At 39.9% G+C, this 26437-nt stretch overlaps 1 protein-coding gene across 4 annotated transcripts in view; it reads left to right on the top strand.

The window, feature by feature from the left end:
* LOC128667058 (major histocompatibility complex class I-related gene protein) overlaps nt 1-26437 on the top strand; it is a 202350-nt gene that overhangs the window by 60350 nt on the left and 115563 nt on the right. For all 4 annotated transcript variants that reach the window (XM_053721942.1, XM_053721943.1, XM_053721940.1 and 1 more), the window contains exons 3-4: nt 7684-7746; nt 12657-12779. In XM_053721942.1, the coding sequence (XP_053577917.1) occupies nt 7684-7746; nt 12657-12779 (186 nt within the window). The remainder of the gene's footprint in view (nt 1-7683; nt 7747-12656; nt 12780-26437) is intronic.

The following is a 26437-nucleotide window of genomic DNA, read 5'->3' as shown; positions in this document are numbered from 1 at the left end:
GTGTAGTAGACAACCCCAAGTATTGATCTAGGCCCATTTTGGTATATTTTATTCCACCATTTCACCGCCAAATGCGAGCAAATAAAAAAAAAAACTTTTTTCACAATTTTAGGTTTCTCACTGAAATTATTTACAAACAGCTTATGCTATTATGGCAGAAATTGTTGTAAAAGCTTCTCTGGGATCCCCTTTGTTCAGAAATAGCAGATTTATATGGCTTTGGCGTTGCTTTTTGGTAATTAGAAGGCCGCTAAATGCTGCTGCGCACCACACGTGAATTATGCCCAGCAGTGAAGGGGTTAAATTAGGTAGCTTGTAGGGAGCTTGCAGGGTTAATTTTAGAGATCAGCCTCCCACCTGACACATCCCACCCCCTGATCCCTCCCAAACAGCTCTCTTCCCTCCCCCACCCCACAATTGTTACCGCCATCTTAAGTACTGGCAGAAAGTCTGCCAGTACTAAATAAAAGAGTTTTTTTTTTTTTTTTTGTGATGGACCCCTGCCTTAGCACCAACCTCCCTGATCCCCCCCCCTCCAGCTCTCTAACCCTCTCCCCTACCTAATTACCGCCATCTTGGGTACTGGCAGCTTTCTGCCAGTACCCAGTTTGACCCCACAAACCAAACTATTTTAATTTTATTTTTAACTTTTATCTGTATGTTTAATTATTTCTGTAGTGTAGCAGCCCCCCACAATACCCCCCACCCCCTCCCCCTCCCAGATCCTTTTAAATGTAAAAAAAAAAAAAAATTTCCCCTTCATTTTTCATTGGTGTCAGTGTGGCTAATGTGCGCATGTGCACGTGCACGCGCGCCCACGTGCACACGCGTGCCCACGTGCACACGCACACCCATGCACGTGTGCGCGCATCGTGCACGCGCGTGCACACGCTCCCTCCTCCCACCTCCCAAAGGCACCATCGGCACCATCACTACCGGTGCAGAGAGGGCCACAGAGTGGCTCTCTCTGCATCGGAGTCTTGTAAAGGGGTATTGCAGGATGCCTCCATATCGAGGCATCACTGCAATACCCTCAGAGCTGCTGGAAGTGATTGTGATCACTTCCAGCACTCTGTTAGACAACTGACGTACCAGGTACGTCCATTGTCATTAACTGCTTGTTAATGCATGACGTACCTGGTACGTCAGTTGTCATTAAGGGGTTAAACAGCTTTCAATTTACTTATATTACCTATATATCTAAGCCTCTGCAAACTTATTTCAGTTCTTTTGACAGACTTGCATTTTAGTCAATCGGTGCTGACTCATAAATAACTCCATGGGAGTGGGCACAGTGTTATCTATATGACAAACATGAACTTTCAGTGTCTAACTGTAAAAAAAACTGTCAAAATGCACTGAGATAAGAGGCGGCCTTCAAAGGCTTAGAAATGAGCATATGAGCCTTAGCGAGAACCCAGTAAAGTGTGTACATATTTAGCACTCAACAACACTGGATTCAAATTACAAAGTTGACGGAAAAGAATATCATTCCCCGAAAGAAGGGGTAAAACTTAAATTTTAATATATAAAAAAATAAAATTTCACACATAGAAACACAATGGAGTTGCAACGATGCAGTAGTTGAATAAAATGTATGGCTACTATTCCCCGAGTGCAGTAAAGTATTATAGATCCCTAGTCATATAGGGTTAATGTGATAAGTACTATAATGTTAGTACTGTAAAGTAAGTCACAGATTGTGATAGATACACTCCATTGTTAGGCCACAATATCTTTCGGATCATAAGAGGTTAATGTGAGAGTGATTTCACAGACTTTACAAATATCTCTGATTGTAAATTGCTATTATTTACACTGTATAAAGTAAAGAGAGCCAAATGCGGGGTTACGCTATAATAAAACAATTGTGGGAAATCTTGGAAGTTACAAATTGACGGATACACTCCGTTTTTATCCAAAATATATTTTTCAATTCATAAGAGGTTATTTCAAAAAGTGATTGGACAAACCAGACATATATCTCTTGTTATTTGTCACTATTTTCTCACTTTGTTAGAGAAATAAAATGAAATGTATCAGATGTGAAGACAACACTATACTGAAACAATTGTGATATATACACTATTGCAAGATTGATATTCCAGTCAGCCTCTCACTTCAGTATAAGTGAGATATGTTGTGCACATCAGTATTGCTGATTCTCAGCAGATGTCTCATAATATAGTACTGAAACAAATTTATAGTACAATCTAAATACTAGAGTAGGAAATCTAAATTGAAGTAGGAGGGCTATTTAGTATAATTTTTGATGCATATATAGCGAGTTCTTAGGATATTTGAGGGTTGCTCCTCTTAGGTAAATATAAATATTTACCAGGAATCCCATCCAGGCAATCCTAAATAAATCTGCGTCTTACTTCAATTACAGGCGACACAATTAGTCTGCCATAACCACATGCATAATGCGTAAGTATAGTAGAGCAATGTTACAGCATCATTATAGCACTAATTGCTAGTTAAAAAGAAAAACTCCTCCTCCCACTCCCCCTGACATGTTTCACCCGTGGGCTTTATCAAATCAGAGCATACGAGCCTACGTTTAGCTTTCAACAAAGAATACCAAGAGAACAAAGCAAATTTGATGATAAAAGTAGATTGGAAAGTTGTTTAAAATTGCATCACCTATCTGAATCATGAATGTTTAATTTTTACTAGTCTGTTCCTTTAATTATCTTTTATCTGTTCTTACTTTCCTTCTAGTAATTAACAGGTATGACCTGATCTTGCATGCAAACAAAGGCCTCTATTTATCAAGCTGTCAACCGCAAATATGCTGGAATTTTGCAGCGTATTTGTGGCAAGCCTGATTCGCCTTAGTTATCAAACCCTACAGACCAGCAAAAGTAGAATTTGGTGACATAACATACGATCCGCCGGACTCAGTCTGACACAGATCGATGCTTACATCACTACAGATGTTCCAAACGCAAGTTTGGCACTATCTGACTACTTTTGGAAGTTATCAAATTCCTACCAGGTACGCTCGGCACTTTTCCGGCCCAGCGTACCTGGTTTTCAATCCGCCGCCCTAGAGGCGGCGGATACCATAGGAATCAATGGGAGTCTGAAAGCAGCGAAAGCTTATGTTCGCTGCTGCCTGATATCCTATTGATTTCTATGGGAAATGTCTACACCTAACACCCTAACATGTACCCCGAGTCTAAACACCCCTAATCTGCCCCCCCACACCGCCGCCACTAAATAAAGTGTTTAACCCCTAAACCGCCGCTCCCGGAGCCCACCATCACCTACATTATACTTATTAACCCCTAATATGCCCCCCCATACCACCACAACTCTAATAAAGTGTTTAACCCCAAATATGCCGCCCCCTACACCGCCGCCACCTACCTACATTTATTAACCCCAAATCTGCCGCCCCCATTGTTGCTGCCACTATATTAAATTTATTAACCCCTAAACCTAAGTCTAACCCTAACCCTAACACCCACTAACGTAAATATCATTTAAATATATCTAAATAAAATTACTGTCATTAAATAAATTATTGCTATTTAAAACTAAATACTTACCTGTAAAATAAACCCTAAGATAGCTACAATATAACTAATAGTTACATGTTAGCTAGCTTAGGATTTATTTTTATTTTACAGGCAACTTTGTATTTATTTTAACTAGGTACAATAGTTATTAAATAGTTATTAACTATTTAATAACTTCCTAGTTAAAATAAATACAAATTTAAATGTAAAATAAAACCTAACCTAAGTTACAATAACACCTAACTACACTATAATTAAATAAATTCCCTAAACTAAATACAATTAAATACAATTAAAAACAATTATCTAAAGTACAAAAAAACCAAACACTAAATTACAAAAAATAATAAAATAATTAAAAAAAATGTAAACTAATTACACCTAATCTAATCCCCCTAATAAAATAAAAAAGCCCCCCAAAATAATAAAAAGCCCTACCCTAAACTAAATTACGAATAGCCCTTAAAAGGGCCTTTTGCGGGGCATTGCCCCAAAGTAATCAGCTCTATTACCTGTAAAAAAAAGTACAATACCCCCCCAACATTAAAACCCACCACCCACATACCCAACCCTACTCTAAAACCCACCAAATACCCCCTTAAAAAAACCTAACACTAACCCCTTGAAGATCACCCTACCTTGCGTCTTCACCCAACCGGGCCGAAGTCCTCCACGAAGCCGGCAAAAGTGGTCCTCCAGAAGGGCAGGAGTCTTCATCCAGGCGGCATCTTCTATCTTTATCCATCCGGCGTGGAGCGGATCCATCTTCAAGACATCCGACGCGGAGCATCCTCTTCTAACGACATCCGACGACTGAATGAGTGGTCATTTAAATTACTTCATCCAAGATGGCGTCCCTTGAATTCAGATTGGCTGATAGAATTCTATCAGCCAATCGGAATCAAGGTAGGAAAAATCCTATTGGCTGAGGGAATCAACCAATAGGATTTAAGTTCAATCCTATTGGCTGATTGCATCAGCCAATAGGATATTTCCTTCCTTAATTCCGATTGGCTGATAGAATTCTATGAGCCAATCGGAATTCAAGGGACGCCATCTTGGATGACGTCATTTAAAGGACCATTCATTCAGTCTTCGGATGTCGTTAGAAGAGGATGCTCCGCGTCGGATGTCTTGAAGATGGAGCCGCTCCGTGCCGGATGGATGAAGATAGAAGATGCCGCCTGGATGAAGACTTTTGCCCGTCTGGAGGACCTCTTCTGGCCGGCTTGGATGAAGACTTCTGCCCGTCTGGAGGACCACTTCTGCCGGCTTCATGGAGGACTTCGGCCCGGTTGGGTGAAGACGTCTCAAGGTAGGGTGATCTTCAAGGGGTTAGTGTTAGGTTTTTTTAAGGGAGGATTGGGTGGGTTTTAGAGTAGGCTTTGGTGTGTGGGTGGTGGGTTTTAATGTTGGTAGGGGGGGATTGTACTTTTTTTTACAGGTAAAAGAGCTGATTACTTTGGGGCAATTCCCCGCAAGAGGCCCTTTTAAGGGCTATTCGTAATTTAGTATAGGGTAGGGCTTTTTATTATTTTGGGGGCTTTTTTATTTTATTAGGGGGATTAGATGAGGTGTAATTAGTTTAAAAAAACTTGTAATTATTTTATTATTTTCTGTAATTTAGTGGGGGTTTTTTTTCGTACTTTAGATAATTTTATTTAATGTTATTTAATTGTAGTTAATGTAGGTAATTAATTTAATTATAGTGTAGTGTTAGTTGTAATTGTAACTTAGGTTAGGTTTTATTTTACAGGTACTTTTGTATTTATTTTAACTAGGTAGCTATTAAATAGTTAATAACTATTTAATAACTATTGTACCTAGTTAAAATAAATACAAACTTGCCTGTAAAATAAAAATAAATCCTAAGATAGCTACAATATAACTATTAGTATCTTAGGGTTTATTTTATAGGTAAGTATTTAGTTTTAAATAGGAATAATTTATTTAATGATAGTAATAATTTATTTCGATTTATTTAAATTATATTTAAGTTATGGGGTGTTAGGGTTAGTGTTAGACTTAGGTTTAGGGGTTAATACATTTAATATAGTGGCGGCGGTGTGGGGGGGCAGATTAGGGGTTAATAAATATAATGTAGGTGGCGGCGGTGTAGGGGGCAGATTAGGGTTTAATAAATATAATGTAGGTGGCGGTGGTGTAGGGGGGCAGATTAGGGGTTAATAAATATAATGTAGGTGGCGGCAGGGTCCAGTAGCGGCGGTTTAGGGGTTAAACCCTTTATTTAGTTGCGGCAGGTTCCGGGAGCGGCAGGATAGGGGTTAATAACTTTATGTAGGTGGCGGCGGTATAGGGGGCAGAAGATTAGGGGTTAATATGTATAATATAGGTGGCGGTGGGCTCCGTGAGCGGCGGTTTAGGGGTTAATACATTTATTATACTTTTGGTGGGCTCCGGGAGCGGCAGTTTAGGGGTTAAACATTTTATTTAGTTGCGGTGGGCTCCGGGAGCTGCGGTATAGGGGGTAAACAGTATAGTATAGTGGCGGTGTTTAGTGACAGGGTACCAAAAAAGCTGTAAAAAAGCCGAAGAGCAGCGAGATCGATGACTGTTAGTTAACAATAGTCCACTGCTCATCGCTCCGTACTTGGTGCGCGGCTTTTTGACAGCTTTTTTAAAATTTTGGAGAACGTATTCAGGTCTGCGGCGGCGATGTTAGGCGAACTTAGGCGAGCGTATTGGTGCTGCCGTTGAATGCAAGAAAGTCGACGGCTTGATACATAGAGGCCAAAGAATCCAAACCTCCTTCAGTTGAATCGATCATAGATAGTAAGTTCAGAGGTGTAAATAAAACCTACTGATCCACAAGGTAAAATCTGTGACAGGATCCCCCACTGATCAGTATCCCTCTCCTGAAGCACATCCAGTATTTTTATATGGATTTTACTGGAGAGCCTGTTAAAATACTAGATTGTCCTGTTAAATACTGGACACCTGGAAACCCTATCTATATGCCATGTCACAATACAAAGACATGTATGCCCCTTATACCATTTATGCAGCCTTTAAGTTCAGATGCACACATCATAGTAAAGAGCAAATGCATGCCCCTTGCACCCTGCTATGCCAAATTTATGATCAGATCAGACCCTTAAAGGAACATTCCAGCCACAATTGGAATCCACATGGATGCATTTCAGTTTTGCAATATACATGTATTAGCAAAAATGCTTCTAATAAAAGCTATAGCTGTTAGAAAGTGTATTTAAGTATGCACCGTGCACCAGCATTTTAAACACAGCACTTGCTCAGAGAGCTTAAGGTGCTTATACCATCTGGTAATGACTCAATTTGTTAATTGCTGATATGATACAAACCTCACTGGTGCTCTGAACAGCTACAGTATTTAAAATGCTGGTGCACTGAGAATATCTAGCTATGCTTCGTGTGCACTTGCAGCCATAAATGTTAACACTAAAACAGTGATAACGTTTACTAGAAGCATTTTTGCTAATATATTTATATTGAAAATATGTTTCTATTCAATGATGTAATTCTTCTATGTGCATTTAAATTTTGACCAGAATCTCCCTTTAATCAGATATGTCTCTGAATCCCTTATATATCAGTTATAATCCAGAGATCCTCAGGCACAATTTATAGATGTCTAGTGGTTCCATTGTACTTTCATTAAGCTTATTTTCCCCAATTGTTCTTCTTCCCAGATTAATAGCCAGAATTAAGCAGGAGCGCTCATTAGTAATTCTGTTTGATCCATCATAGACTCTCAGAATTTTGTATGCGGACCTAGTTCAGATGTACTCTGTGACCTTGTTCCTAAGCCTCTGCAGACTGCCTCCTTATTTCAGTTTTTTGACAGACTTGCATTTTAGCCAATCAGTGCTAACTCATAAATAACTCCACGGGGTGAGCACAGTGCTATCTATATGACACACATGAAGTAGCACTGTCTAACTGTGAAAAACTGTCAAACTGCATTGAGATAAGAGGTGGCCTTTAAGGGCATAGAAATTAGCATATGAGCCGAATACCAAGAGAACAACGTAAATTTGATGATAAAAGTAAATTGGAAAGTTGTTTAAAATTGCATGCCCTATCTGAATCATGAAAGTTTAATTTTGACTAGACTGTCCGTTTAATTATCTTTTATCTTTTCCTACTTTCCTTCTAGAGATTCGCAGGTCGCATGTCCTGACCTTGCATACAATCAAAAAATCAGCTGATTCGATCATAAGTGAGTAAGTTCAGAGGTGTAAATGAAACTTACTCATCCATAAGGTAAAATCTGTGACAAGATCCCCCACTGATCAATACCCCCCTCCTGAAGCACATCCAATTCTTTCTGCTGTATGTATGGTTGCCAGATCCATAAAAATACCAGACAACCTATAGATAACTGGGAACAGGTGGTAACACAATGTCCCCCCTAAAAGCTCAACCTTAGGCCTCATCCTTGATCCCACCATCTATATTTTTCACAACTGAGCAGTCATTGTATCCCCTTGGTTGCCAGAAACACATGAGCACACACAGCCTTTAATTTAACATCCCCATGGCTGTGTGTAACACATAATAAAAAATGTACAGTGTTACTATTCTGGCCATAATTGTAAGAGACCCACTTAGGGAACTTTACAAATACTGGATATTTAAATATCCAGTATTTTTATATAGATTTTACTGGATAGCCTGTTAAAATACTGGACTGTCCGGTTAAATACTGGACACCTGGAAACCCTATCTATATGCCATATCACAATCCAGGCCCCCTGAATGCCCCTTATACACTTTATGCAACCTTTAAGTTCAGACACAGGACACATGTCCTCTGCAACCCTATTGCACGTTTATGCTCACATCATAACAAAGAGCAAATGCATGCCCCTTGCACCCTTCTATGCCAGAATTATGATCAGATCAGACCCTTAAAGGAACATTCCAGCCACAATTGGAATCCACATGGATGCATTTCAGTTTTGCAATATACATGTATTCACAGTGCACCAGCATTTTAAATGAGGCACTTACTCAGACAGCCTAAGGTGCTTGTACCATCTGGTAATGACTCAATTTGTTAATTGCTGACATGATACAAACCCCACTGGTGCTCTGAACAGCTGCAGTATTTAAAATGCTGGTGCACTGGGAATATCTAGCTATGCTTCATGTGCACGGGCAGACACAAATGTTAACACTAAAACAGTGATAACTTTTACTAGAAACATTTTTGCCAATAAATTTATATTGAAAATATGTTTCTATTCAAAGGTGTGATTCATCTCTCTGCATTTAAATTTTGTCAAGACTGTCCCTTTAATCAGATATGTCTCTGAATCCCTTATATATCAACTATGATTCAGAGATCCTCAGTCACAATTTATAGATGTGCTTACTCATTCCTCTTACCAGTATAAAAGCCAGAATTAAAGGGACAGTCTACACCAGAATTGTTATTGTTTAAAAATATAGATAATCCCTTTATTACCCATTCCCTAGTTTTGCATAACCAACACAGTTATATAAATACACTTTTTACCTCTGTGATTACCTTGTATCTAAGCCTCTGCAAACTGCCCCCTTATTTCAGTTCTCTTGACAGACATCCATTTTAGCTAATCAGAGCTGGCTCACCCGAACTCCACGTGCGTGAGCACAGTTTTATCTATATGACACACATGAACTAACACCCTCTAGTGGTGAAAAACTGTCAAAATGCCCTGAGAGAAGAGGCAGCCTTCAAAGGCTTAGAAATTAGCATATGAACCTCCTAGGTTTAGCTTTCAACTAAGAATACCAAGAGAACAAAGCAAAATTGGTGATAAAAGTAAATTGGAAAATTGTTTAAAATTACATTCTCTATCTGAATTTAAAAAAAAGTCCATCATGGACTCTCAGAATTTTGTATGTAGATCTATTTCAGATGTACTCCGTTACTTTTTGTTTTCTACTTTGTGTAAAATACAGTAAGGTTTACGTTTCTGTTAAACAGGTTTCGAAAGACACATTTTAGCTCTTTCTCATTTATAACTCAAGAAAATAAATGAACTTTCTGGCAGGCAGTCTTTTGTTCTGACACTTCTTTGAATCCAACCTGTAGTTAAAGGGTCATGAAACCCAATTTTTTTCTTTCATGATTTAAAAAGAGCATGTCATTTTAAACAACTTTACAGTTTACTTCTATTATCTAATTTGCTTCATTCTTTTGATATCCCTTGCTGAAAAGCATATCTAGATAGGCGTAGTAGCTGCTGATTAGTTGCTGCACATAGATGACTCTTGTGATTGGCTAACCTATGTGCATTGCTATTTCTTCAACAAAGGATATTTAAAGAACTAAGCAAATTATATAATAGAAGTAAGTTGGAATGTTGTTTAAAATTTGTATTTTCTACCTGAATCATGAAAAAAAAGTGGGTTTAATATCCTTTTAAACTAATTTCTCCTGTTTGGAACCTTACTTTAGTTGTATGAGTTCTACAAGCTCTATTAGTTTTATGGTTTCTTCTGCTAGAAGAGTTTTCGGATTGTCTGCTGTTTACTGAAGGTTTCCATATCTTATTTTTCATCAAGATAAGGCATTTTTCACCCAATGTTTTATCCCCTGAAACTATTAATCAAGAGATACAGTAGTTGTTCTTTATTTGTGTCTAAACCCAAAAAAATTCTAAGGAGAGACTTTTATACAATATAGACATGGGTCAGGGCTTTTTACTTTGTTCATCTTTTAGGTCCACATTACCGTTCAAGGTTAGAGAACTTCATCATAAGACTAACTTTGAGCTTGGTAATCTCTACCCAAAACTCATTTTCCAGACTAGTTTCCACTTGGGTTTTTGATAATGATGATTCTGCAGCACAGCTTTTCTAAAGCAGCAAACTGGTATTTTTAAATCTTTCTTTAATATTTTACCATTTTAAATATTTTTGCTTCTTTTGTGACATTTTTTGTCAGGAAAGCCCTACAGAGTGCAGTATCTGGTAAATAAGGTGCCTGCCTTTAATTTTTCCACCCATTTTCTTTTGTTCTCCACAGCGTGGGCCCTTAATCTACCTGTTTCCGCACGAGCTACAGCGGATCATGTCCGTCCGACAGATAATAAATCGGCCCCTAAGTGTGATGGCTCATGGACTCTCACCACCTTATGAAAGAAAACAAAATGTATACTTACCTGATAAAAATATATATTTTTATAGTGGTGAGAGTCCACGAGACATGCCCACATTTATACTTTCCATTGGCAGCAGTTTTAGATTTCACTTCATTTACCCTGCTTTGTCCTTTTCTGTTTTTCTCCTTTTCTGGGTTATACATTAGAACACTGGTTTTCAAACCTTTCTTAAGGCCTCCCCAACAGGTAAGGTTTTCAGAATTACCTTGAATAAGAGTAGGTAAAATAACCATGTTTACTAATCAGCTAACTGTTTCACCTGTGATCTAGTTCAGATATCCTTAAAATATAGCCTGTTAGGGAGGTTTGAGGGCAGGTTTAAAAACCAGTGCATTAGAATGAGATATCAGAGAGGTAGGAGACATTAAAAGCTCTTGGGGTAGATTTAACAAGCAGTGGATGCTGATTTTTATGCCCATTGTTTTTGGCTTGCCAGAAACGTAAGTTAAGAAGCAGTGGCCGTAAGACCGCTGCACCTTACTTTTCAACCACCTTTTAGGTTGCGGACTGCAATCATCCCAATCCATTACGATCGTGATGATTGACACCCCCTGCGCTGGTTAGCAGAGGGCAGCATTGCACAAGCATTTCACTAGAAATGCTTGAGCAATGTTAAATGTCAACAGCGTATGCTGTCGGCATTTAGCAATGTCGGGTGGTCATGATTTGTTACAGTGAATCATGTCCGCCCGGCACTTGTTAAATCTTCCCCAAGTCTGTTGGCTATCTTTGCCTCCTCCTATTGGACAGAATTTAAATCACAGGTATAATTGCTCATGGACTCCGACAAAATACATTAATTTATCAGTTAAGCATACATTTTGTTTTCTCACAGGTCTGTGGTTGGTTATCGCACAAGAGATAAAGTAAATATTCTCAAGATTGCATTCAAAGTGTATATCCCTGAACTGCTCTGTATTTCCAAGGATCTTTTAATTGCTTTAATTGTAGTACATATACAATTATAGATACAACAGCACTGCCTCCAACAAAGTCTATAGAGAAAAAGCGCACTCTTGCAGTCTAGAATAAACGGCAAAATGGAGAGTGGGTAATGGATTCCCAAATACTGGTCGGTTGTTGCTGCAACAAGTGTGTCCACTCGACACACAAAAAGATACAAAAGAAATCCAAAAAATAGTGCGCTCCAGCTCCCCCAAAAAAGGGGTCTATCCACAACGTGAGTAAAGGCATGTGCACAAAACTAGTCTGCGTTGACAAAACCACACTTACCTGTGTTGTTTTTACTTCACCATTGACTTATGTTTTTACCTGTAACTATCTAATAAATGTGTTGAACTTTTACTCACGTTGTGGATAGACCCCTTTTTTGGGGGAGTTGGAGCGCACTATGTTTTGGATTTCTCTCATATACAATTATATTTATCAAAATCCTGGAAAACCTCTGAGATAATTCTCTTATGGAAGATTACATGGGTTACTGAGACATGATGTCAGCTAAAAACAAGAAGAAGGCTGCACAACGGGTCTGGATAAACAAAAACATGTTTATTACAGCAATAAAACCATGAGACATAGACAGGTAGGTAGTCTGACACGTTTCGCGCCCCCTAGTGGTGCTTAACCATAAACTCCATGATTAAGCGCCACTAGGGGGTGCAAAACGCATCAGACTACCTACCTGTCTATGTCTGTCATGGTTTTATTGCTGTAATAAACCCGTTTTTGTTTATCCGGACCCGTTGTGCAGTCTTTTTCCTGTTTGTACTGATTCTAGCGGTTGGTTCCCACTCCCTTGGGCCTTGCACCTTGCTTGGAATTGGAGGCTTGTTTGTGTGGCCGCATATTGATGATGTCACTCTTCTGCGACACCGCTCTTCCTAGCAGACCAACAGCTGCAGCGGTTGTATTTTGACCTTTTTCTCATGATGTCAGCTAATTTGGTTTTATTTACTGCAATATACTGATATACTGTATGTCATTGTTTCATTATTTATTTAATTTTTTCTTACAGAAAGGCCATACTACAGATATCTCCAAAAGGTGCAAACCGGCACTTATGATGACATGTTTTCACATTTTAAATCATTTGAAAGAGCAAATGAAATGGTAGACCATGAAAATGGAAAAATTAAAGGTAAGATATTTACAGCTTTCTCTTGTAGAACTAACGAAGCAAAATAGGACACAAGCTCATCCATCAAGGCAGACTGAGACCAAACAGGGCCCCCCACCTCCTCTTTGCTCCACCTACCTACTTTCTCTGCCCCCTCCTTTACCCTATTGCCCCTCCCATCTCCAGTGCCCCTCCACATCTCTTGCCCCTCCCACCTCATATGCCCCTCCCCACCATGGTTTTAATTGCCATATAAAGAGACAATTTTTTCCTTAAATATTTTGAATAAGAACTAAATATTGTAAATTAACAAGTGCATATGCACTACAGTATGGAACACAAAGTAGTGAGGGGTTAAAAGGGGTTAAAATCACTTCTTTTTACTTGTTACTGGCAGCTAAAGAGGTACAATCATTAATTTGTATGTTAATGGCAGCCAAGGGGTAAAATTACTGATTAGTTATCAAAAATATACATCATTGGATTAACATTGGGGCTAAGGTAGTGCTGTTAGGTGGGACATTGTGTTACCCAACTATCACTGTGCCCACCACAGATTGTCCAGTATATTGGTGTAGGACAGTTGGAGTCTGGTTTTGAGGATAAAAATAAAAACACCTTTAACTTACCCTGGGGCATGTGATGCTTGTTTGAAAAGAACATTTTAAATAAGGGATTTTTTTTCACAACTGAGCTAATTTTATCCCCTTGGTTGCCAGAAACACATGAGCACGCACATCCTTGATTTAACATCCCCATGGCTGTGTGTAACACATAATAAAAAATGTACAGTGTTACTATTCTGGCCATATTTGTAAGAGGCCCTTTGCATTTACATGACACTTAGGGAACTTTAAAAATATCGGACATTTAAATGTCCGGTATTTTTATATATATTTTACTGGATAGCCTGTTAAAATACTGGACTGTCCGGTTAAATACTGGACACCTGGAAACCCTATATATATGCCATATCACAATCCAGACCCCCTGCATACCCCTTATACACTTTATGCAACCTTTAAGTTCAGACGCAGGACACATGTCCTCTGCAACCCTATTTCAGTTTTGCAATATATATGTATTCACAGTGCACCAGCATTTTAAATGAGGCACTTACTCAGACAGCCTAAGGTGCTTGTACCATCTGGTAATGACTCAATTTGTTAATTGCTGACATGATACAAACCCCACTGGTGTTCTGAACAGCTGCAGTATTCAAAATGCTGGTGCACTGGGAATATCTAGTTATGCTTCATGTGCACGTGCAGACACAAATGTTAACACTAAAACAGTGATAACTTTTACTAGAAACATTGTTGCCAATAAATTTATATTGAAAATATGTTTCTATTCAAAGGTGTGATTCATCTCTCTGCATTTAAATTTTGTCCAGAATGTCCCTTTAATCAGATATGTCTCTGAATCCCTTATATATCAACTATGATTCAGAGATCCTCAGTCACAATTTATAGATGTGCTTACTCATTCTTCTTACCAGTATAAAAGCCAGAATTAAAGGGACAGTCTACACCAGAATTGTTATTGTTTAAAAATATAGATAATCCCTTTATTACCCATTCGCTAGTTTTGCATAACCAACACAGTTATATAAATACACTATTACCTCTGTGATTACCTTGTATCTAAGCCTCTGCAAACTGCCCCCTTATTTCAGTTTTCTTGACAGACATCCATTTTAGCGAATCAGAGCTGGCTCAAAACTCATTTTCCAGACTGGTTTCCACTGGGTTTTTGATAATGATGATTCTGCAGCACAGCTTTTCTAAAGCAGCAAACTGGTATTTTTAAATCTTTCTTTAATATTTTACCATTTTAATATTTTTGCTTCTTCTGTGACAATTTTTGTCAGGAAAGCCTTATAGAGTTCAGTATCTGGTAAATAAGGTGCCTGCCTTTAATTTTTCCACCCATTTTCTTTTGTTCTCCACAGCGTGGGGCCTTAATCTACCTGTTTCCGCACGGGCCTTCAAGAAACTGCTTGTGCAATGTTAAATGCAGACAACGTATGTTGTCGGCATTCAGCGATGTCGGGCGGACATGATCCGCTACAGCGGATCATGTCCGTCCGACAGATAATAAATCGGCCCCTAAGTGTGATGGCTCATGGACTCTCACCACCTTATGAAAGAAAACAAAATGTATACTTACCTGATAAAAATATATATTTTTATAGTGGTGAGAGTCCACGAGACATGCCCACATTTATACTTTCCATTGGCAGCAGTTTTAGATTTCACTTAATTTACCCTGCTTTGTCCTTTTCTGTTTTTCTCCTTTTCTGGGTTATACATTAGAACACTGGTTTTCAAACCTTTTCTCAGGCCTCCCCAACAGGTAAGGTTTTCAGGATTACCTTTGGGGAAGAGCAGGTAAAATAACCTTGTTTACTAATCAGCTGACTGTTTCACCTTTGCTCTAGTTCAGATATCCTTAAAATATAGCCTGTTAGGGATGTCTGAGGACAGGTTTGAAAACCAGTGCATTAGACTGAGATATCAGAGAGGTAGGAGACATTAAAAGCTCTTGGGGTAGATTTAACAAGCAGTGGATGCTGTTTTCTATGCCCATTGTTTTCGGCTTGCCGGAAACGTAAGTTAAGAAGCAGTGTTCGTAAGACCACTGCTCCTTAACTTGTCTCCGTGTATGTGCACAAAACTAGTCTGCGTTGACAAAACCACACTTACCTGTGTTGTTTTTACTTCACCATTGACTTATGTTTTTACCTGTAACTATCTAATAAATTTGTTGAAGATTTACTCACGTTGTGGATAGACCCCTTTTTTGGGGGAGTTGGAGCGCACTATTTTTTGGATTTCTCTCATATACAATTATATTTATCAAAATCCTGGAAAACCTCTGAGATAATTCTCTTATGGCAGATTACGTGGGTTATTGAGACAGTAAATCATGATGTCAGCTAAAAACCTTTCCTCAGGCCTCCCCAACAGGTAAGGTTTTCAGAATTACTTTGAATAAGAGCAGGTAAAATAACTGTTTACTAATCAGCTGATTGTTTCATCTGTGCTCCAGTTCAGATATCCTTAAAATATAGCCTGTTAGGGAGGTCTGAGGACAGGTTTGAAAACCAGTGCATTAGACTGAGATATCAGAGAGGTAGGAGTCTAGGAGACATTAAAAGCTCTTGAGGTAGATTTAACAAGCAGTGGATGCTGCTTTCTATGCCCATTGTTTTCGGCTTGCCAGAAACGTAAGTTAAGAAGTAGTGGTCGTAAGATTGCTGCTCCTTAACTTGTCTCCCACCTTTTAGGTGACGGACTGCAATAATCCCAATCCAATACGATCGGGATGATTGACACCCCCTGCGCCGGTTAGCAGAGGGCAGCATTGCACAAGCATTTCACTAGAAATGCTTGGGCAATGTTAAATGCCAACAGCGTATGCTGTCGGCATTTAAGAATGTCGGGAGGACATGATTCGATACAGTGAATCATGTCCACCCGGCACTTATTAAATCTGTCCCCAAGTCTGTTGGGTATCTTTGCCTCCTCCTAGTGGGCAGGAGTTAAATCACAGGTATAATTGCTCATGGACTCTGACCACCACAAAATACATTAATTTATCAGTTAAGCATACATTTTGTTTTCTCACAGGCCTGTGGTTGGTTATTTCGCAAAAGAGATAAAGTAAATATTCTCAAGATTGCCTTCAAAGTGTATATCCCTGAACTGCTCTGTATTTCCAAGGATCTTTTAATTGCTATAATTGTAGTACATATACAATTATATTTATCAAAATCCTGGAAAACCTCTGAGATAATTCTCTTATGGCAGATTACATGGGTTACTGAGACAGTAAACCATGATGTCAGCTAAAAACAGGAAGAAGGCTGCACAACGGGTCCGGATAAACAAAAACGGATTAATTACAGCAATAAAACCATGAGACATAGACAGGTAGGTAGTCTGATGCGTTTTGCGCCCCCTAGTGGTGCTTAATCATAAACTCCATGATTAAGCGCCACTAGGGGCGCAAAACGCTTCAGACTACCTACCTGTCTATGTCTGTCATGGTTTTATTGCTGTAATAAACCCGTTTTTGTTTATCCGGACCCATTGTGCAGTCTTCTTCCTGTTTGTACTGATTCTAGCGGATAATTCCTGCTCCCTTGGGCCTTGCACCTTGCTTGGAATTGGAGGCTCATTTGTGTGGCTGCATTTTGATGACGTCAATGTTCTGCGACACCGCTCTTCCTAGCAGAACAACAGCTGCAGCGGTTGTATTTTGACCTTTTTCTCATGATGTCAGCTAATTTGGTTTTATTTACTGCAATATACTGATATACTGTATGTCATTGTTTTATTATTTATTTAATTTTTTCTTACAGAAATGCCATACTACAGATATTTCCAAGAGGGGCAAACCGGCACTTATGATGACATGTTTCCACATATTAATTCATTTGAAAGAGCAAATGAAATGGTAGACCATGAAAATGGAAAAATTAAAGGTAAGATATTTACAGCTCTCTCTCTCTCTTGTAGAACTGACCAAGCAAAATAGGACACAAGCTCATCCATCAGAGCGGACTGAGACCAAACAGGGCCCCCCACCTCCTCTTTGCTCCACCTACCTACTTTCTCTGCCCCCTCCTCTACCCTATTGCCCCTCCCATCTCCAGTGCCCCTCCAAATCTCTTGCCCCTCCCACCTCATATGCCCCTCCCCATCATGTTTTTAATTGCCATATAAAGAGACAATTTTTTGCATAAATATTTTTAATAAGAACTAACTGCTAGATTACGAGTTTTGCATTATGAATAAAAAAGCAGCGTTAAGGCTTATAATGCTGCTTTTTCACTACCGTTGCTATTACGAGTCTTGTAGGTACAGCTGTCTCGCACACCTTTTTGGGCATACCGCAAATTAACTTACGCAATTTGCGCAAAGTCTTTTTTCAATGGGACTTCCATAGCGCCGATATTACAAGCTTTTTTTTGGAGGCCAAAAAGTGAGCCGTACAGCAACACATTCTAAAGTCAGTATCTATGAGTTTTACACTACAAAGCTGTGGCATAAAACTCATAACTAAAGTGTTAAAAAGTACACTAACACCCATAAACTAACTATTAACCCCTAAACCGAGACCCTCCCGCATCACAAACACTAAAATAAAATTATTAACCCCTAATCTGCCGCTACGGACATCACCGCCAATAGAATAAACATATTAACCCCTAAACCACCGCACTCCTGCATCGCAAACACTAGTTACATATTATTAACCCCTAATCTGCCGTCCCTAACATCGCTGCCACCTACCTTAATTTATTAACCGCTAATCTGCCGTCCCCAACGTTGCCGCCACTCCACTAGAGTTATTAACCCCTAAACCGCCGCACTCCTGCCTCGCAAACACTAGTTAAATATTATTAACCCCTAATCTGCCACCCCTAACATTGCCGCAACCTACATTACAGTTATTAACCCCTAATCTGCCACCCCCAACGTTGCCGCCACTATACTAAAGTTATTAACCCCTAAACCTAAGTCTAACCCTAACCCTAACACTCACTAACTTAAATATAATTAAAATAAATTTAAATAAAACCTACTATTAATAACTAAATAATTCCTATTTAAAACTAAATACTTACTTATAAAATAAACCCTAGCTAGCTACAATATAACTAATAGTTACATTGTTTCTAGCTTAGGTTTTATATTTATTTTACAGGTAAGTTTGTATTTATTTTAACTAGGTAGAATAGTTACTACATAGTTATTAACTATTTACTAACTACCTAGCTAAAATAAATACAAATTTACCTTTATACTCAAACCTTACCTGTCTTACACTAACACCTAACCTTACACTACAATTAAATAAATTAACTAAATTAAATACAATTAACTAAATTAAATATAAATACCTAAATTACAAAAAAAACAAATACTAAATTACACAAAATAAAAAACAAATTACAAGATATTTAAACTAATTACACCTAATCTAATAGCCCTATCAAAATAAAAAAGCCCCCCCAAAATAAAACCCTTGCCTAAACTAAACTACCAATAGCCCTTAAAAGGGACTTTTAGCTCTTTTATTTGTAATAAAAAACAATAAAAACAACCCCCCAACAGTAAAACCGACCACCCACACAACCAACCCCTCAAATAAAACACTAAGTAAAAAAACCTAAGCTCCCCATTGCCCTGAAAAGGGCATTTAGCTCTATTGCTGCCCAAACCCTAATCTAAAACTAAAACCCACCCAATAAACCCTTAAAAAATTCTAACACTAACCCCTGAAGATACACTTACAGTTTTGAAGACCCGACATCCATCGTCAACGAAGCCGGGAGAAGTCCTCAATGAAGTGGCAAGAAGTCCTCAATGAAGCCGGGAGAAGTCTTCATCCAAGCCGGGAGAAGTGGTCCTCCAGATGGGCAGAAGTCTTCATCCAGACGGCATCTTCTATCTTCATCCATCCGGCGAGGAGCGGGTCCATCTTCAAGACATCTGGCGCGGAACATCCTCTTCTTACGACGACTCCCGACGAATGAAGGTTCCTTTAAGTGACGTCATACAAGATGGCGTCCCTTAGATTCCGATTGGCTGATAGAATTCTATCAGCCAATCTGAATTAAGGTTGAAAAAATCCTATTGGCTGATGCAATCAGCCAATAGAATTGAACTTCAATCCTATTGGCTGATCCAATCAGCCAATAAGATTGAGCTCGCATTCTATTGGCTGATCAATCCGTTTAGGAAAACCTGTAATACCAGCGCTGTAGGTAAGTGAGCGGTGACAATAACGTGCAAGTTAGTACCGCATCCCTATTACCGCAAAACTCATAATCTAGCCTTTAATATTGTAAATTAACAAGTGCTTGTGCAAAAAAAAAAATTCCCATGCCTATATGCACTACAGTATGGAGCAGAAAGTAGTTAGGGGTTAAAAGGGGTTACAATTAATATGTTAATGGAAGCCAAGGGGTAAAATTACTGATTAGTTATCAAAATATACATAATTGGATTAACATTGGGGCTAAGGTAGTGCTGTTAGGTGGGACATTGTGTTACCCAACTATCACTATGCCCACCACAGCTTGTCCAGTATATTGGTGTAGGACAGTTTGAGTCTGGTTTTGAGGATAAAAATAAAAAAACACCTTTAACTTACCCTGGGTCATGTGATGCTTGGTTGAAAAGAACATTTTAACCCTTTGAGTGCTAAGCACTTTCCCACCTGGATGCTAATATTTTCTAAGTTTTTTTTTTTTTTTTTTTAATTTTTGGAAAAAAAATTTAAACTTTTTTTTCTTTTTTTTTTTACAGACCCCCAATACGTACACTGTTGGAAAGGTTAGGTGATTACCTTCACAACAGTGGGTCTTGGGGGTCTGTAGCTGCTTAGTTGCCTGAGATACAGGCTTCTAAGCAGCATGCCCCCTCCTCCTATACTTAACATTGTTAAGTATAAATAAAATTGCGCTGTGACGTCATCACGTAATTGCGCGTGACGTCACCGCGCATCACATGAAACTGGCAATGCCTGTCACTCTACAGGCACGATCACCGGGGTAGTAGCGGTTAGGAGCCCCCAGATGTCCCTTAAGGTGGGAGAGTGCTCAAGACGGCTCTGAGCCGTCATTAGCACCAGAGTGAGAAACTTTGTGACGGCTCAGAGCCGTCATTAGCACTCAAAGGGTTTAATAAGGGAGTTATATTGCCTTTTAAATAGACAGAAGGTGAAAATTAAACTATCATATTACAGATAGTGCATGTCATTTTATACAATATGCCAATTTACTTATTCAATTTGCTTATTTTGTTGGTATCCTTTTGTTAAATAGTAACTCATGGTAGGCTATGGGCAGCAATCCACTGCTGTGAGCTAGCTGAACATATTGGTTGAGACAATGACAAGAGACATATATATGTATCCACCAATCACCAGCTAGCTCTCAGTACTGTATTGATGCTTCTGAGCCTACCTAGGTATGATTTTAAAGATATCAATGGGGAAACGCAAATTTTAATATTAGAAGTAAAACAGAATTTATGCTTACCTGATAAATTACTTTCTCCAACGGTGTGTCCGGTCCACAGCGTCATCCTTACTTGTGGGATATTCTCTTCCCCAACAGGAAATGGCAAAGAGCCCAGCAAAGCTGGTCACATGATCCCTCCTAGGCTCCGCCTTCCCCAGTCATTCGACCGACGTAAAGGAGGAATATGCATAGGAGAAATCATATGATACCGTGGTGACTGTAGTTAGAGAAAATAATTCATCAGACCTGATTAAAAAACCAGGGCGGGCCATGGACCGGACACACCGTTGGAGAAAGTAATTTATCAGGTAAGCATAAATTCTGTTTTCTCCAACATAGGTGTGTCCGGTCCACGGCGTCATCCTTACTTGTGGGAACCAATACCAAAGCTTTAGGACACGGATGATGGGAGGGAGCAAATCAGGTCACCTAGATGGAAGGCACCACGGCTTGCAAAACCTTTCTCCCAAAAATAGCCTCCGAAGAAGCAAAAGTATCAAATTTGTAAAATTTGGTAAAAGTGTGCAGTGAAGACCAAGTCGCTGCCTTACATATCTGATCAACAGAAGCCTCGTTCTTGAAGGCCCATGTGGAAGCCACAGCCCTAGTGGAGTGAGCTGTGATTCTTTCAGGAGGCTGCCGTCCGGCAGTCTCATAAGCCAATCGGATGATGCTTTTAAGCCAAAAAGAGAGAGAGGTAGAAGTTGCTTTTTGACCTCTCCTTTTACCAGAATAAACAACAAACAAGGAAGATGTTTGTCTGAAATCCTTTGTAGCCTCTAAATAGAATTTTAGAGCACGAACTACATCCAAATTGTGCAACAAACGTTCCTTCTTTGAAACTGGATTCGGACACAAAGAAGGCACAACTATCTCCTGGTTAATATTTTTGTTAGAAACAACTTTCGGAAGAAACCAGGTTTAGTACGCAAAACCACCTTATCTGCATGGAACACCAGATAAGGAGGAGAACACTGCAGAGCAGATAACTCTGAAACTCTTCTTGCAGAAGAAATTGCAACCAAAAACAAAACTTTCCAAGATAATAACTTGATATCTATGGAATGTAAGGGTTCAAACGGAACCCCCTGAAGAACTGAAAGAACTAAATTGAGACTCCAAGGAGGAGTCAAAGGTTTGTAAACAGGCTTGATTCTAACCAGAGCCTGAACAAAAGCTTGAACATCTGGCACAGCCGCCAGCTTTTTGTGAAGTAAAACAGATAAAGCAGAAATCTGTCCCTTCAAAGAACTTGCAGATAATCCTTTCTCCAAACCCTCTTGTAGAAAGGATAGAATCTTAGGAATTTTTATCTTGTTCCATGGGAATCCTTTAGATTCGCACCAACAGATATATTTTTTCCATATTTTATGGTAGATTTTTCTAGTTACAGGCTTTCTAGCCTGAATAAGAGTATCAATGACAGAATCTGAGAACCCACGCTTTGATAAAATCAAGCGTTCAATCTCCAAGCAGTCAGTTGGAGTGAGGCCAGATTCGGATGTTCGAACGGACCTTGAACAAGAAGGTCCTGTCTCAAAGGTAGCCTCCATGGTGGAGCCGATGACATATTCACCAGGTCTGCATACCAAGTCCTGCGTGGCCACGCAGGAGCTATCAAGATCACCGATACCCTCTCCTGTTTGATCCTGGCTACCAGCCTGGGAATGAGAGGAAACGGTGGGAACACATAAGCTAGGTTGAAGGTCCAAGGCGCTACTAGTGCATCCACTAGAGTCGCCTTGGGATCCCTGGATCTGGACCCGTAGCAAGGAACCTTGAAGTTCTGACGAGACGCCATCAGATCCACGTCTGGAATGCCCCATAACTGAGTTATTTGGGCAAAGATTTCCGGATGGAGTTCCCACTCCCCCGGATGAAATGTCTGACGACTCAGAAAATCCGCTTCCCAATTTTCCACTCCTGGGATGTGGATTGCAGACAAGTGGCAGGAGTGATTCTCCGCCCATTGAATTATTTTGGTCACTTCTTCCATCGCAAGGGAACTCCTTGTTCCCCCCTGATGGTTGATATATGCAATGAATTTGGCCTTTGCTAGCTGAGGCCAAGCCTTGAGAGTATTGAATATCGCTCTCAGTTCCAGAATGTTTATCGGGAGAAGAGATTCTTCCCGAGACCAAAGACCCTGAGCTTTCAGGGGTTCCCAGACCACGCCCCAGCCCACCAGACTGGCGTCGGTCATGACAATGACCCACTCTGGTCTGCGGAAGCTCATCCCTTGTGACAGGTTGTCCAGGGTCAGCCACCAACGGAGTGAATCTCTGGTCCTCTGATCTACTTGTATCGTCGGAGACAAGTCTGTATAATCCCCATTCCACTGACTGAGCATGCACAGTTGTAATGGTCTTAGATGAATTCGCGCAAAAGGAACTATGTCCATTGCCGCAACTATCAAACCTATTACTTCCATGCACTGCGCTATGGAAGGAAGAAGAACAGAATGAAGTACTTGACAAGAGCTTAGAAGTTTTGATTTTCTGGCCTCTGTCAGAAAAATCTTCATTTCTAAGGAGTCTATTATTGTTCCCAAGAAGGGAACTCTTGTTGACGGGGATAGAGAACTTTTTTCTACGTTCACTTTCCACCCGTGAGATCTGAGAAAGGCTAGGACAATGTCCGTATGAGCCTTTGCTTGTGGCAGAGACGACGCTTGAATCAGTATGTCGTCCAAGTAAGGTACTACTGCAATGCCCCTTGGTCTTAGCACCGCTAGAAGGGACCCTAGTACCTTTGTGAAAATTCTTGGAGCAGTGGCTAATCCGAATGGAAGTGCCACGAACTGGTAATGCTTGTCCAGAAAGGCGAACCTTAGGAACCGATGATGTTCCTTGTGGATAGGAATATGTAGATACGCATCCTTTAAATCCACCGTGGTCATGAATTGACCTTCCTGGATGGTAGGAAGAATTGTCCAAATGGTTTCCATTTTGAACGATGGAACCCTGAGAAATTTGTTTAGGATCTTGAGATCTAAGATTGGTCTGAATGTTCCCTCTTTTTTGGGAACTATGAACAGATTGGAGTAGAATCCCATCCCTTGTTCTCCTAATGGAACAGGATGAATCACTCCCATTTTTAACAGGTCTTCTACACAATGTAAGAATGCCTGTCTTTTTATGTGGTCTGAAGACAATTGAGACCTGTGGAACCTTCCCCTTGGGGGTAGCTCCTTGAATTCCAGAAGATAACCTTGGGAGACTATTTCTAGCGCCCAAGGATCCAGAACATCTCTTGCCCAAGCCTGAGCGAAGAGAGAAAGTCTGCCCCCCACCAGATCCGGTCCCGGATCGGGGGCCAACATCTCATGCTGTCTTGGTAGCAGTGGCAGGTTTCTTGGCCTGCTTACCTTTGTTCCAGCCTTGCATTGGCCTCCAGGCTGGCTTGGTTTGAGAAGTATTACCCTCTTGCTTAGAGGATGTAGAATTTGAGGCTGGTCCGTTTCTGCGAAAGGGACGAAAATTTGGTTTATTTTTAGCCTTAAAAGACCTATCCTGAGGAAGGGCGTGGCCCTTTCCCCCAGTGATATCTGAAATAATCTCTTTCAAGTCAGGGCCAAACAGCGTTTTCCCCTTGAAAGGTATGTTAAGCAATTTGTTCTTGGAGGACGCATCCGCTGACCAAGACTTTAGCCAAAGCGCTCTGCGCGCCACAATAGCAAAACCTGAATTTTTCGCCGCTAATCTAGCTAATTGCAAAGTGGCGTCTAAAGTTAAAGAGTTAGCCAATTTAAGAGCTTGAACTCTGTCCATAACCTCCTCATAAGAAGATTCTTTATTGAGCGACTTTTCTAGTTCATCGAACCAGAAACACGCTGCTGTAGTGACAGGAACAATGCATGAAATTGGTTGTAGAAGGTAACCTTGCTGAACAAACATCTTTTTAAGCAAACCCTCTAATTTTTTATCCATAGCATCTTTGAAAGCACAACTATCTTCTATAGGGATAGTAGTGCGTTTGTTTAGAGTAGAAACCGCCCCCTCGACCTTGGGGACTGTCTGCCATAAGTCCTTTCTGGGGTCGACCATAGGAAATAATTTCTTAAATATAGGGGGAGGGACAAAAGGTATGCCGGGCCTTTCCCATTCTTTATTTACAATGTCCGCCACCCGCTTGGGTATAGGAAAAGCTTCGGGGGGCACCGGGACCTCTAGGAACTTGTCCATCTTACATCATTTCTCTGGAATGACCAAATTGTCACAATCATCCAGAGTAGATAACACCTCCTTAAGCAGAGCGCGGAGATGTTCCAATTTAAATTTGAATGTAATAACATCAGGTTCAGCTTGTTGAGAAATTTTTTCTGAATCTGAAATTTCTCCCTCAGACAAAACCTCCCTGGCCCCTTCAGACTGGTGTAAGGGCATGTCAGAACCATTATCATCAGCGTCCTCATGCTCTTCAGTATCTAAAACAGAGCAGTCGCGCTTTCGCTGATAAGTGGGCATTTTGGCTAAAATGTTTTTAATAGAATTATCCATTACAGCCGTTAATTGTTGCATAGTAAGAAGTATTGGCGCACTAGATGTACTAGGGGCCTCTTGTGTGGGCAAGACTGGCGTAGACACAGGAGAGGATGATGCAGTACCATGCTTACTCCCCTCACTTGAGGAATCATCTTGGGCAACATCATTATCAGTGGCATCATTTTCCCTAAATTGTTTGTCACATACATCACATCTATTTAAATGAGAAGGAACCTTGGCTTCCTCACATACAGAACATCGTCTATCTGATAGTTCAGACATGTTAAACAGGCATAAACTTGATAACAAAGTACAAAAAACGTTTTAAAATAAAACCGTTACTGTCACTTTAAATTTTAAACTGAACACACTTTATTACTGAATATGTGAAAAAGTATGAAGGAATTGTTCTAAATTCACCAAAATTTCACCACAGTGTCTTAAAGCCTTAAAAGTATTGCACACCAAATTTGAAAGCTTTAACTCTTAAAATAACGGAACCGGAGCCGTTTTTACATTTAACCCCTATACAGTCCCTGGTATCTGCTTTGCTGAGACCCAACCAAGCCCAGAGGGGAATACGATACCAAATGACGCCTTCAGTAAGCTTTTTCTGTGTATCTGAGCTCCTCATACATGCATCTGCATGCCTTGCTTCCCAAAAACAACTGCGCATTAGTGGCGCGAAAATGAGGCTCTGCCTATGATTGGAAAAGGCCCCCAGTGAAAAAGGTGTCCAATACAGTGCCTGCCGTTTTTTTAACATAATTCCCAAGATTAAAATAACTCCTCAAAGCTATAATCTATTAAAAATGCTTATAAAGTAATCGTTTTAGCCCAGAAAAATGTCTACCAGTCTTTAAAGCCCTTGTGAAGCCCTTTATTCTTATTAAGAAAATGGCTTACCGGATCCCATAGGGAAAATGACAGCTTCCAGCATTACCAAGTCTTGTTAGAAATGTGTCATACTTCAAGCAGCAAAGTCTGCACACTGTTTCCCCCAACTGAAGTTACTTCATCTCAACAGTCCTGTGTTGAAACAGCCATCGATTTTAGTAACGGTTGCTAAAATCATCTTCCTCTTACAAACAGAAATCTTCATCTATTTTCTGTTTCAGAGTAAATAGTACATACCAGCACTATTTTAAAATAAC

This window comes from Bombina bombina, chromosome 7, assembly GCF_027579735.1.
Source record: "Bombina bombina isolate aBomBom1 chromosome 7, aBomBom1.pri, whole genome shotgun sequence".
NCBI classification, from domain to species: Eukaryota; Metazoa; Chordata; class Amphibia; order Anura; family Bombinatoridae; genus Bombina; species Bombina bombina.
The sequence above is the reverse complement of the archived record's forward strand: the minus strand, read 5'-3'. Positions and strand labels throughout refer to the sequence as shown.